The 14,397-nt window shown below is 38.9% G+C and overlaps 1 protein-coding gene across 1 annotated transcript in view; it reads right to left on the minus strand.

Moving 5' to 3' along the window:
* The window catches only part of KPNA4 (karyopherin alpha 4 (importin alpha 3)), a 76,436-nt gene extending 68,031 nt beyond the window's left edge, over positions 1-8,405 (minus strand). The window contains exon 1 of the mRNA XM_012650423.1: positions 8,096-8,405. Within this exon, the coding sequence (XP_012505877.1) occupies positions 8,096-8,164 (69 nt within the window). The 5' untranslated portion in view covers positions 8,165-8,405. The remainder of the gene's footprint in view (positions 1-8,095) is intronic.
* Positions 8,406-14,397: the final 5,992 nt, after the last annotated feature.

The following is a 14,397-nucleotide window of genomic DNA, read 5'->3' on the forward strand; positions in this document are numbered from 1 at the left end:
ACCATGCCCGGCTAATTTTTTCTATATATATTTTTAGTTGTCCAGCTAATTTCTTTCTATTTTCTTTTTAGTAGAGATGGGGTCTCGCTCTTGCTCAGGCTGGTCTCGAACTGCTGAGCTCAATGGATCCGCCCACCTCGGCCTCCCAGAGTGCTAGGATTACAGGTGTGAGCCACCACACCCAGCTAGGATTCTGACTTTTCTTAATAAAAATGTAATGAAATTCCAGGTTTGCCAAAATACATTACTTAAAATGTAATTATATTAAGTTTAATATAAATTAAATTTAGGGTAAAAATAACAGGTGATCAAATTTTGTTCTGATAGTGAATATTAATAGTAATAGAAAAGAGTTTGTAGCATTTTTAATAATCAAGCTAATCTTGTATTACCAGCAAATGTCAACGACCTTAAATCATTTTCATTATGGGTACTAAGTAGTGTGAAGTAGAGGTAGAGTTGCTTTCTGGTCAAATTTACAGTTTTGTGAGAAAACAGTTACAAAATCTACAGGAAGCATTTACTAACCTACTTACAACAAAGGATTAGAGAAATGAAGTCAGAAACTAGTAATTTTGTGACAATTTGGTTGAAGTATGTGGGAGAAAGTAGGCTTCCAACTGACTGTTAATAAGGGGAATAGGAAGCCTTCTCCAGTTTGCGTCATGTAATTTGGGTTATGGCACACAGTAGTACAAAAGGAATTCAAGCAAAACATTATTCTGACATGGATCACAGGGGTTTACTTGGATATCATGTATGAAGTTGGCTGAAATAGTAAGAGCTTCCATTCACTCTGCATGTACTTTATGCTAGGCATTGTTAAGCATTTTAATAGCTTAGAAAGATTAAGTTAACTTCTGTAGCTATTAAATGAAGGAATCAGAATTCAAATCTAGGTCTAAGTGACTACATAGTCCATGTTCTTTTAACCCCTATACTATAAAGCCTTTTACGAGCCTGTATTAATTAAAAGTGCCAGTCATCTGTAACACAAGCAATGATAATAAATTAACACAGTAGTTCTCAAAGTATGGTCCACGGACCCCTGTGTGGGCCCTGAGGCCTTTACAGAGTCCACAAGGTCAAAACTATTTTCCTAATACTACAACTAATCATTTTTTATTATGTTAACATTTGAATTAATGCCATGGGGTTAAGATTACTGCGCTTTACCATAAATTAAGGCAATGGTATCAGGCTGTAATAGTACTCATTGTATTTCACAGTTAAAAAAAAAAAGCCAGCTCACTTAAGAATATCCTTGATTAAACAGTAAAAACTGATTACTTTTATTAAATACCGGTCTTTTCTTTTCAATTGTGTGATAAAATGAGGATTATACACAAACCACTTCTACACCATACCATCTTCTATAGTAGGATGGCTGTCTCAAGGAAAAAGTATTTGTGCAATTGAGTTGAGAATTGACCTAGCCACTTTTTTCATGGAACACCACTTTTACTTGAAAGAACAACTGACAGACAAATTATGGTTATTCAGACTTAGTGTCTGGCAGATGCTTTCACAAAAATGAGCAAAGTGAGCCTATGGCTTCAAGGAAAACAATTTAAAGCATTTACTGCTAATGATAAAATTTGAGCTTTCAAGTGAAAATTAGAATTTTAGAAAACTTGTATCCACCACTGTGAGCCTGCCAGATTCCCAATACTTAAGATTTTTTTCTGAACTGTGTGGTGACATTAATTGTGAGTTTTTTCATTGTATAATAAAATGTGTCAGCATTTATTTGGAAGATCTGCATAACACAATGACATAATGTTTTCCAAATGACCCAATACATGATCTTACAAAATCAGACGTGGGTAAAAGATGCATTTGAAGTGCAAGACAGACCAATGGATTTTTTTTTGTTTGTTTGTTTTTTGAGAAAGAGTCTCGCTTCGTTGTCCGGGCTAGAGTGAGTGCCGTGGCGTCAGCCTAGCTCATAGCAACCTCAAACTCCTGAGCTCAAGCAATCCTTTTGCCTCAGCCTCCAGAGTCGCTGGGACTACAGGCATGCGCCACCATTCCCGGCTAATTTTTTCTACATATATATTTTTTTAGTTGTCCAGATCATTTCTTTCTATTTTTAGTAGAGATGGGGTCTCACTCTTGCTCAGGCTGGTCTCGAACTCCTGACCTTGAGTGATCCACCTGCCTCGGCCTCCCAGAGTGCTAGGATTATAGGCATGAGCCACTGTGCCAGGCCCAGACCAATGGATTTTAATGTAACAGTGTAAGAAAAATTTGCTGATGTGGCTTAGGTTGTACATTGCAACTAATCTTTTAAAAACTACCATTGTGGAGTTATGGTGTAGTATCAAATAATAATCTCTGTAATTATCCTGAAAAGGCATTAAAACATACCTCCTCCCTTTTTCAACTGCTTATCTGTGTGAAGGTGGGATATTCTTCATATACTTCAACTAAAACAGTACATGAGAAAAGAATGAATTCAGAAATAGATATGAGAATTCAGCTGTCTTCTCTTAAACCAAACATTAAAGAGTCCTGAAAAAAATGTTAAACAAGACCACTCTTCTTACTAAATATTTTTGGCTTTGCAAAATGAATTACTTTTCATTAAAAATTTTATATTTATGTAAAAAACCTTTATTACTTTTATATGAAGAATTTTTTAAAATTCTTAATTTTAATTTCTAAAATGGTAAATTATTGATAGAAACCCACAAACAAAAGCTCTCCAAGGGTCCTTAATTTTTAACAGTGTAAACGGGTCTTGAACCCCCAACCTTTGAAAACTTCCAACTAAGGCCATTACAAACACATATAATATTTTTCTTATTTTGAACGTACCAATATCAAGATGGCTCTCATAGTAACTATGGAAAAAATGAGTCTCCCCCGACCCTGTCTTTTACCAAATCTAAATGGAAAGCACAGAAAATGGATTGTGCTCCCTAGTGTTTAATGTCCACAAATGATATACAATTTCCAAAAACCAATCCGGGAGAAAATGAAAACACTTGCTGAATACCTTTTATACCTCATGGACTATGGACTATGCTAGGTGCTTTCACAAAAAATCTTTTAATCAAATTTGAGACCTGCATTAAGTCTGAGAGAAGTCAATGGGAAGAAGTGTGGTATAGTACAAAAAGTATAGATTTTACTTTAACGCACTTGAGTTAAAATCATTCCCTTGAATGTTATCGTAATAAGTCAGAAGCACAAGAGTTTCTTCTTCCTTAAAATGAACTCAATAATTCCCATTTATAAGATTGAGAGCAATTAGAATTCAGTTAAACGCATATACAATAGGTGCTCAAAAAGTTCCCTTCAATTATACTCCTCTCCTCTTTTCCAAAACTAAACCAGGGAGTACCAAATCAGCAATCAAGGTTAAATTTAATGACGTGATCTCATTTCATCATTATAGGTCTCAAATAGAAGAATGCTGCTCCAGAAAACATTTCAAAATATTTTAAGGACCCACAACCAACTATCAGGTACTGGGAATCAATGTTTAAAAACTACCTATGCATTTTTTCTAAAGTAGTTTCATTCTTTTAAATCTGTATCATTCCTACAATTCTTCCCAATGTTGTATACTTATTTGACATACTAATGACTATGAAAAACAAGGACATCTTGATATTTCTAAGAAAACTATAAATGAAGCAATTCTGAAATTTGTTGCCTTGTAAACAGGGAAAGCTGGAAGGAAGCATAGGAACAATAATTTAATTCCTAACTATATTTCTATCAGATATTTCATATTGTCACATGCTTGGACTATTATATGAAAAATTAGACAGTAGTTATTTTAAGTATAGTAAATATGTTCCAAGATTTGTGATGAGAGAGGTCAGTCTCTAAAAGTTAACAAGACTTAACAGCTTAACAATGCCTTTCACTCTGTACACTTTAACAAATCACCACGGCTATTTCAAAACAACAAAACAGCTGATCAATTTATTAAACTCTTGCCAACCAACTTTTTTAAAAAAGTTCAAACTGACTTCATATTACATGTTGGGTGAACAACCACAACTTTCTAATTATGTAGCATTTTAATATTCTTTTATATTTAGGGTTGTTTTCTTGAAATTATGTTTTCATACGATACAATTATTTTTCTAACATATCTTACACTCTATTTGACTCTGGATATTCTCAGAACTTCCAGAAAAACTATGCAGGTTTATTAGAAAGTCCACAAGAGAATTCCCCTCTACTTTAAAAACATAAATTAGATGAGTATGATTTGCTTTATCCTCGAAAATTTTTTATTTGAAGTTTTGTTACTACCTATTTCCTGTGTTGCACTCTGTACCCTCTATCTATGGTTAGTCTTCTCAACTAATACTGGAGATCCTCTACCACACTGAAGGGAAGAAGCCAAGCCTTGATGGATATCATTTGACAGTTCCTGAAAATCATTTTAGGTGGATATTCACATATGCTTTCTTTGATGCTTCTGTCTTTCAAGAAAGTTAGCATGACCATATTTTGGAGGAGCCAGAATGGTAGATTTAAAGGTAGGAATGAGTATCAAATTGAAAGTTAAGAATCAGTTTCAACTCTAAAACTTATGACTTTAGAAGGGTCACTAACTCCCTGTGCCCAAACTGCCCTTCAATGAAAAACTACATGTCTCTGTATTAAAACCTTTTCCCATTAATTGTTCGACATAAGTTATACATGTACATAGAGAAAAAAGAGCCAACTACAAATATGGAAGGAAGAGACTCAATTACACTGAATCCTATTAAATCCCCACCTTCCCCCCTAAACAGAAAAGCTGAAGGTGATAAAATGCTCTGAGAACTGCCAGGCATCTTCCTAACATTAACCTATTAATCTTTACAACACTCATGAAGCAGATGTCAAGTACCCCTAGTTTTACAAATGAAAGAACCATGAGACTAAGTGATTTCCCTCAAGGTCACACACAAAGTTAGAGATCAGATTAAACTAAACTCTAGGACTTTGTACTCTTCATCATTTCTAATCAAACAAACTGTTAGATCAAACCAAAAAAAAAAAAAAGCTACAATTATCTCACTCTATATGCTATACTCTACATATACGCTGTCCAATAAAGTGGACCTGTGGCTACTAAGCACTTGAAATGCAGCTAGTCTAAATGGAGATATGTTGTAATTGCAAAATATAAACTGAATTTTGAAAACAGTATGAAAGAAATAATATATCTTATTAATTTTTTTACATGTATTAGATGTTGCAATGGTATTTTGGATATATTGGATTAAACAAAATTTATTGGACAGCACTGGTCCATACTTCTTTCCAAAGTCCTCCCAATGAAACAGATGTCATCATTAGACCTAAACCAAAAAGCAATTATTTCCTTAGAATTTGTTGTATTCTACATATATTATGTACGTAACACAACATAGTAACCCATATCTGGAGGGGAATAAAATGTCCTTAAGTGTTTTAAGAAATACAGGCATATATGTGATTAACAAATACAGAAAATAGACCATTATAGTGTTCTCTAACGATAATAAAAGATATTTCTATCTCATTACAAGTATATGTGACATTGAGTAAGTCACAGTGAAGAGAAAGTATGACTTTTCCATTAGAGTCTTACATCATTTCCTTAGGTGGAAAAGAGAAAATATTCCTGTTCCTAACGTATATACAGGGATATCAAAGTCACCAGAGGATGCCCATAAGACACTATGAACTTCTCAAAAAAAAAAAATCTGCCTATGTCTATATATAGGTATTTTTAAAAAGTCACATAATATTCTTCTAATACAGACTTGGCACTTAATCTGATTTTGACTAAAATGGTAAAGATACACAATAAGGTGAAACGTCAATTTTAAAAATAAGGACAACTTCAGAAAATAGTCTGGCAATCTCACAAAAGGTTAAACATAAAGTTTCCATATGATCCAGCAATTTCACTCCTAGGTATATAACCAAGAGAAATGAAAACACATCCACACAAAAAGCACACATGAATGTTCATACCAGCATTATGTGTAATAGCTAAAAAGTGAAAACAACGCAAAGGTCAATGAACTGATGAATGGATAAACAAAATGTGGTAAATACATATGGTGGAATATCATTCAGCTCTAAGAAGGAATGAAGCACTGATACATTCTTGTTACAACATAAATGAACCTTGAAAACATTACACTACTTGAAGAAGTCAGTCACAAAAGACCACAAATCATATAATTTCATTTATATGAAATGTCCAGAATCGGCAAATCTAAGAAGCCAGAAAGTGGTTGCCTGGGGCGGAGGTAGTTGGGAAATGGAGAGTGATTGTTCATGAGTACAGGATTCTTTTTGGGGTGGTGAAAATGTTCAGATTGACTGTGGTGTTGGTTACACAATTATGTGAATACACCTGAAGCTTCTTTAAATGGGTGAATGGTACAGTTATGTGAATTACATCTCAATGAAGCTGTTAGAAAAATGAAGCCAAAATGTGTAGGGGGGTGATTATAGGGATTTGTCAAGCACCTAATTGCTATTTTCTGGATTTTGTTACTTTGTGGTATTCATCAGTTTTTAAGCTTTGTAGGTTTTTTAATCATTCTAAGTAAATATTCATATTAGTAAAAAAAATTCATCAATATTGTTGCACAACTAGGTAAATTTATTGAAAATCATAAACTGTACATTTAAAAGGCTGATTTTATGGCATGTGAATTATCTCAATAAAGATGTTAAATTTTTGTATTAAAAAAGGATCACAATAACATATCTCATGTTAATCTTAAAACAATCACAAAACTAAAAGCCACGCCCCAGACACTTAATAGCCCCTCAAACTATGAAACTAAGACATCAACAAACTACCTTAGAGATTGAATAGCTTTGTGAAAAGCCCAAAAAAACATCTCAGTCGAGCAAATGCTCCAGTTCAGAAACAGGCCATGAGAATTTGAAGATTTCATTATAAAAATGTACAGAGGAACAACATAAAAAATACTACTTCATCACTCTCTCTTAAAAGCTAAACTTCTGATTCAGATGCAGAATGGAAGTATTAAAAAAAACTTATTTACCTAAACTCTTAAAAACTGAAGAGAAGTCTTCCATCAAAAATCTCAGTGGGATGTGTGTGGGCATGTGTGTTTGTGTAACACATACATTTTATGTAGACTGAGAACCTCGGGAGCAGCTGAATCTAAGACAATGAAGCTTTTTTTTTCTTTTTAAATAATAAAACGTTATATTGCCATTCCATAGCCCACCCCATCCCCCACTACCACCACCAGCAGGTGGAGGGAAAGGATACTGTAGACTAGAGGATGACAGCTTTGTATAACCCTTTGGACTTTATATGTAAGAATGCAGCTGGTGGTCTCCTCTCAGGAGGGGGTAAAGAGATTTGAGGACAAGCTGAAATAAGGGGTATCCTTTGCCTGGAAGAGGGCACACCGTGAGCCACATCTTGAATCAGCTATATCCACAGTAAAACACAGGCCGCTGGAAGGCACTGTTAGCATCACCAGGATGGCCTCTCACGCCGGGGGGTGTTTTTTTCACGGAGAAGTTGACTCCTGTAGTTTGGATATTGGGGGGAGGCAGGGGTAAAGCGGGAGTCGGGAAGACCAGAAAAAATGCCTTTAAGTGGAGACGCCTCAGGCCTCGCTGAGGAAGTTCCGTGCCCCAATCGGTCGCCACACGGTCGCACCCCCAGCCCCCACCGCCCTCCTTCCCGCGGCGCCAGTCGTCGGTGCCCGAGCGAGAGCCGGAATCTCTGCCGCTGCCGGGGAGGGGGCCGGCCGCGCCGGGGCAGAGCCGGCCGCACACGCACGCCTCCTCCGCACTCGCCGGGTCCGGCCTCCCCGCTGCGCGGCCCAGCCCCTCGCACCCGCGTCGGGCCGGCTCCTCGGGGCAGGCCTAGGCCGCGCCGGCTGTACCCGGGCACCTCGCTCCCCGGCGGAGGCGGAGCAGGCCCGACACAAACTTCCCGGCGCGTTAGCACAGGCGTCACGGACGGGCCGGCCCCCAGCGCCATTCCCCCGCGGCCGGCGGCGGCTCCCGCCCCTACTCCCCACACTCAGGGTCCCGGCGGAGACCGGCCCGAGGTCCACAGCCCCCACCCCTCCGGCGCCCCTGAGTTTACCTCCAAGTCGCGGCCTTTGTTCTTGAAATTCTTGAGCCGTTGGTTGTCCAGTTTCTCGTTGTCCGCCATGGCCGGGCCGGTGACTCCTTCCCCCGCCCGGGCCCCGCGGGATCCGCCCCAACCACCGCGCCGCACCGACACTCCCAGGAACCGGGCCGCCGCCTCAGCTGCTATGCTCGCCGCTCCGCCGCTTCCTTCCTCCTCTCACTGGCCTCCGTCGTGGCGTTCTCCTCCTCTTCCCTCCCGCCCTCACCCCGGCGCGACGGCAGCTCCGGCAAAGACAACTGCGGCGCCGGGCGGCGGCAACGGCGGCGGAATGTACTGCCGGCTGAGAGGGGGAGGCAGCCTCGATCTGAGGGCCCAGACGCCGAGGCCACGCCCATCGCCGCCAGCCCAGCTCGCCGATTGGCCAACAAGGCTCCGGTGCGTTCGACCAATCAGAAGGGACGATGGAGAGCGGGGGCGGAAAGAGAGAACGGAAAAGGGAAGCGAGTGACGCTGGGAGGAGAGGGCTGGGGGGTCGAGAAGGGGAGGGGTGCGGCGGGGGCAGGCCGGGAGGGACCACGTGCCTCCGGAGAGAGGGGGAGGACGCGAAAGAGAAGTAGACTTGGGGGGAGTTGATTTGCTCCGGTTGTTAGGGCAGTCCCAGACGTCGGGGGTCCAGGGTAGAAGCCGAGTTAAAGTAACGTTCTTTTCTCCTCGTGTTTTTCCTCTCTTCCAGGGCATTCCTTGCACGCTCCGCTCCTTAGCAGGTAGTAGAGCTGAGCCTCGGCTCTATCCGGGGTCGAGAACCCCTAGCTGCATTCCCCGACAGGGGTCCCTGCCGTCTGAGGGCCGCGTCTTGGGGCCAGAACTGACAAGTCTAACGTGCGTTCAGAAGTCGCCTTCGAAAGCGAGAGGGACGGTGAGTGGAAAAGGAAAGGGGATCGTTAGATGAACCTGATTCATCCTTTCTGACAGAGTGCCCGCAACAGAGAGGAACTTAAGGATCCTGGGATGACACCGCTTCCTAGGTATTTCGTCTTAGAAAGTTAAAGAAGCTACTTGACCGCAGAGTATTAACTTCTGGAGGGCGGGGCCCATGGCACCTGACATAGTAATGTAATATTGTAACTCTGTTGAGAAAGGAAATGAATTCGAAGGATACCATATTTACCGGGAACATCATCGGAGGCAAATAATACAGGACACAAAAGAACATATTCAAAAATTTCAGAAAACTGTGTGAGGAAATTATTTTAAAATATATTTAAATAACAACTAATAGCACCTCAAATGTGCAAGGTTATGTGAAGTAGTAACTCGGAGTCGGAAGCAAGGAATAGAGGCATTGGGTGTGTTTAAACTTAGTAAGATAGGGCGAGGAAGCCGTGATAGAAACTTCTCCGGGAACTTTGCTGGTCTTTTTAGTATATATATTTTAGTAGAACAACGTGCAGAAACAAACGTTTCAAATGCCAGTGTTTCTTAGAAAACACTTTTAAAGTAGGAGGGAAAAAAATTTAAATTTAAAAAGGAAGAAGTCAGTGGATTTAACCAACATAAACGACTGAGTTTCCTTTGGGGGAGAGGGAATGAAGAGAGCTGGAGTACTTCAGGAGTCCTTGGACAGGATGTTATAATGGGAGAGGGGAAGGTCAAAACTGAGGAGCAGAGTAATACCTTTAAAGTTCACAGTACTGTGTGTATTTTCAGCTGGACTGTAGCAAACAGAAGCTGTGCCTGGAAATAATTCACACAGAAGGTTAACTTGAATGTAAATTCAATGCAGATCTTAAAATACAAGTGATGAAGTTTATTATAAATTGTTATTCTCCAAAGACTCTTTTAATTGAAGTAACATTGTATTTGCATGCTAGAACACTGATGTTTTTCAAAATGAGTTTAGGATAAGAAAATTCACTTGAAAATCTGGAATATATGTGTATTTTCCACCATCATGGATTTTGTCATAAGCAGGGTGCAAGAAAAGAAACCACTGGTGAATTCTCCCTCTATCATTAGAAATTATCCTGTCAACATGCATGTATAGATAAATATTTGTACTTTTTGGAATAAATGTCATGGAAGCTTTCATGATAAAGTTTGTAGAATTGTCTACTGTTATATGTCTTCATGTCTCCCAGCTACAACTGGTTGTCTCTGATGATTAACAACCCAATATTCTCAGCAGAATACTCCTAAAAACCTGAGAGAGATGCAATACAAATAGGAAATAGCCACAACTTGTAATTTTATTTTACTCATTTAATGTCTTACTAAGGTCTTTCTCTCTAGACAGTAAGCTCTCTGAAGTCAAGGACCATATTTTTTGTTGTTGTTGTTCACTACCGTATATCCAGTAACTAGTAGAACTTGGCATATAGTATGTACTCAGGACTGTTTGTCACTGAATCAAGCTCTATTGAATGTTACGTCCCTGAAATTGAAACACAAGTTAATACTTCTTGATAAAAATGTGGATTGAGTTATAATTGCTTCTAATTTACACTGAGTTCCTTCTGTGAATTCTTGATTTGGTGTCATGCTCATTCCAGGGTTAAAGTTTAGGGAATAAATCAGACATAAATTTTAGGGAAGAACCCCCTACATGTTTAAAAGTAGTGGTGATACACTTTGTTATGACAAGCAATTATCCTTAATTACAATTCTTAGGTAGTCTGTTTCTTGGCCTAAATTTTTGACTTGAAATTGTCACTACTTGTTTGCCAACAAGTTTACATGTTTAGTGTCTGTACTTCCACTTATTCCCAGATAGAAGATACATAATTTATTAAAGGGGAAAAGTTCTTCAGGGGGCTTGTTAATAGCTCTAAATGCAGATTGGCAACATAATTGGCAAAATATAGTAGATCTAACTCTGGTTAGGAGGTTTCAGAAATTTAATTTGCTGAGATAAGGAAGTAGTAAAATGCAGAATCTTTAATACCATGTCAACATTATCTTAGTTTGGGCTGCTACAATAAATTACCATACACTGGGTGGCTTAAACCACAAACATTTAGTTCTCACGGTTCTGGAAGACATGAAGTCCAATATCAAGGCAGATCTGGTGTCTGGTGAGGGCTTGTTTCTTGGTTTGGAGATAGCTGTCTTCTCATTGTATCCTGTGTTGGAGAATAGCCAGAGAGAAAGCTTTCTTGCCTCTTCAAATTAGGGCCCTAATATCACTCATGAAGGCTATACCCTCATGATCTCATTGCCTCCCAAAGGCCTCACCTCTTAATGCCATCACATTGGGGGTTAGGATTTCACAATGAATTTTGGGAGGACATTCAGTCTATAACAGACTATTTAACAGAGATGCTTTTTGTGTATATAAAGTGTAGTTATAGCCAAACACTACAAAATCCATTCTGTATATAATACCTATTTTCAAATAAGCTATTCCATGTTAAGTAACCTACCCTTTTGACTGGTTATTACCTTTGGCATAAGGAAAGTCTAAAATATTACGGAGATACTTCTTTCAATATGTCATGAAATTCTCCTTGTAGAGTCACTTTCTGATTAAAGAAATTTTCTCTGTTCTGCAGCAGATTTGTGAGGGGATTTGTGAAGACTTATACAGGATTTTAGTTGATCAAATGTAATCTCAAAAAGAATTATAATTGTTAATTATTTAATTTAAGCAGTTTACACTATTCTCATGATACATAAATTGAAAATTGTAGAATCTCTTTTTAATCTGTAATATGAATTTTATGGTTTCTGTTACTGTTTGGGGAATACTTTAGATCATGTGTGATTTCTTGAGCAAAATGCTAGGTGATATTGGCTGAAAAAAGAAACATTGGACTTTTGGTAATATACCTTTATTTTTCTCTGGAAAACCGAGAAGTTAATCAGGTATTAGGGGACTTCATTCCTTTTCATTGCCAGACTTTATTGGCTTATAACTTGGAGAACGTGGAGAAAACTACTTTATTTTGACTGAAGTCCCTGAATGGTAAGAGATGATAAATTAAAAGACTAGCCATTGATATTAATTTAACTGAGAGAGCTGAATCATCTAGTTTTTCTTCAGCTTAATTTTTTTAACTTAGTTTTGACTGTTTAATTGGAGAAAAACAGAATTATAGGCCTGATCTCCAGCCCCAGTACTTCTGACTTCAGTCAAGCTCCCTACCCCCTTTTTTTTTTTTTACTTTTTGTGTTTAAATAATTACAGATTGACAGGAATTGCAAAAAAATGTACAAGGAGGTCCCATATACCCTCTACTCAGCCTCCTCCAATGGTGGTATCTTGTATAGCTATAGTACACTATCAAAATAAGAAAATTAGTATTGATATAATTCACAGAGATTATTCATAGGGAAGGTAAGACATTAGAATGTGAGAAAATATGGAAGTACGAGGGGTGCTCATATAGTGGAACCTCTTATAACCTTATACTTTACAGGAAAGAATTCTATAATGTCACTAATAACAATTGTTGCCAAATATTGAACACCTACCATATTCTAGGTCTAGGTGTTTAATCTATGTAAAGTATTTTATTTTTGTTATTTGTATTTCTACTATTATGAACAGATAACAGTTACTGAGCACTTAGGTAGCAGGCAGTCTTTTAAGTAATAGATACATGTTAATTCTTTGAATCCTCACAGCCACCCTATGAGTTAAGTGTACTCACTTAACAAATGAGAAAATTGAAGCACAGAGAGATTTTGTAATTTGTCCACGATCACACAGTAAATGATAGAGCTGGCATTTGGACTGGGCCTGCACCAGAGCCAGCAGTCCCAATTACCATGGAGTTATATAAACTTAAGTGTTCATAGTAGCCTTTCAAGGTAGGTATTATTATTTCCATTTTATATATGAGGAACGTGAGGTTTAGTGAGGCTAAGTAACTTGCTCGAGACTCTACACAACTAACAGGTGCTAGAGCCCTTGTTTGATTCCAGGCCTGCCTAGCTGCAAATTATTTCTAGTTGACTATTCTATCTCCCTGGCCTATCACACAGCTCTCAGCTGGACCTCTAAAGAGGTCTAGTTCTAAAATGCCTAAGGGAATGGTTCTCAAACTTGGGAGTGTATCAGAATCACCTGGAAGGCTTAAAACTAAGATTGATGGACTCTATCCCCAGGGTTTCTGTTTCAGTAGGTCTGGAGTAGCCCCCGAAGATTTGAATGTCTAACAAGAGCTCAGGTGATGCTAATGATGTTGCGGTTCCCAGAACGTACTTTGAGAACTACTAGATCTGGCTTAACAGAGGTCATTATAAGGAGGTTTCAGCCTTAAGGTAAGGACAGAGTTAAGATAAGGGTAATTAGGCATAGTAATAGATCAGATGTCATGCAACATTTCCAAGGAATCAACAGGGCTGAGCACAGTGGCTCACACCTTTAATGCCAGCACTTTGGGAGGCCAAGGCAAGAGGACTGCTTCAGGGCAGGAGTTCAAGACCAGCCTGGGCAACATTGTGAGACCCCATCTCTACAAAAAATAAAAAATGGTGGCCCGCCTGTAGTCCTAGCTACTTAGGAGGCTGAGGCAGGAGGATCGCTTGAGCCCAGGAGTTCAAGGTTACAGTGAGCTATAATCATACCACTGCACTACAGCCGGGGCAACAGAAGAAAAAAAAAAGTAATGCACATGTAAATTTATGGTTATATATCTCTTACTCAAAAAGTGTACCAAATATTTAATAATTAGTGCTTCAATGACAATTTTACAAGCCAGTAATGTCCAGTTCTATATTACTTTCTGAATAGATTTATGCAATACTTTCCTGGGGCCCTCTATGCCTCTAGTTTTCCTCTTGAGTTTTCTCAAACACTATTTGCTTTTATGACATTCTTCACTAAGACTGACTCCATTGAGCCTGTGAAGTCTATTCTGAGTTTCTTGGTGTTAGCTTAAATCTCATATACTTTGCCACTGCCTTCCCTTGCTCCTTGAAGGCTCAGGCCTGTCCTAGTTCTTGAGTCAATTCCCAAAGAGGCAGACTGTGTCTCCATTAACTGTGCTTCCTCTGCTTCTGAATTTTAGCGTATTTGCCAAGCTTTCTGGTTCCCTTCTACTAGTCTCCTTAGCACCCTACCACCACAGGTCCAGTCAAGAGGACTGCGATGTCCTGCCACATCTGGACTGACTTTCAGAGCCATCTCTGATACCAACAAACAAAACAGAAATAGAGTTAGCTTCTCTATTTTTAGTCACCCTGTTCAGGGGGCTTCCTTTACAATCAAAGCAACAAAAAAAGGAAAGCCTGTTAATTCTTAATCCTTTCTCATTTCTGCTAATGGTGCTATGCAGTGTCTTGAGCTGAAAACATTAAGTATAATATCTTTG

This window comes from Propithecus coquereli, unplaced genomic scaffold, assembly GCF_000956105.1.
Source record: "Propithecus coquereli isolate 6110/MARCELLA unplaced genomic scaffold, Pcoq_1.0 Scaffold325, whole genome shotgun sequence".
Lineage (NCBI taxonomy): Eukaryota > Metazoa > Chordata > Mammalia > Primates > Indriidae > Propithecus > Propithecus coquereli.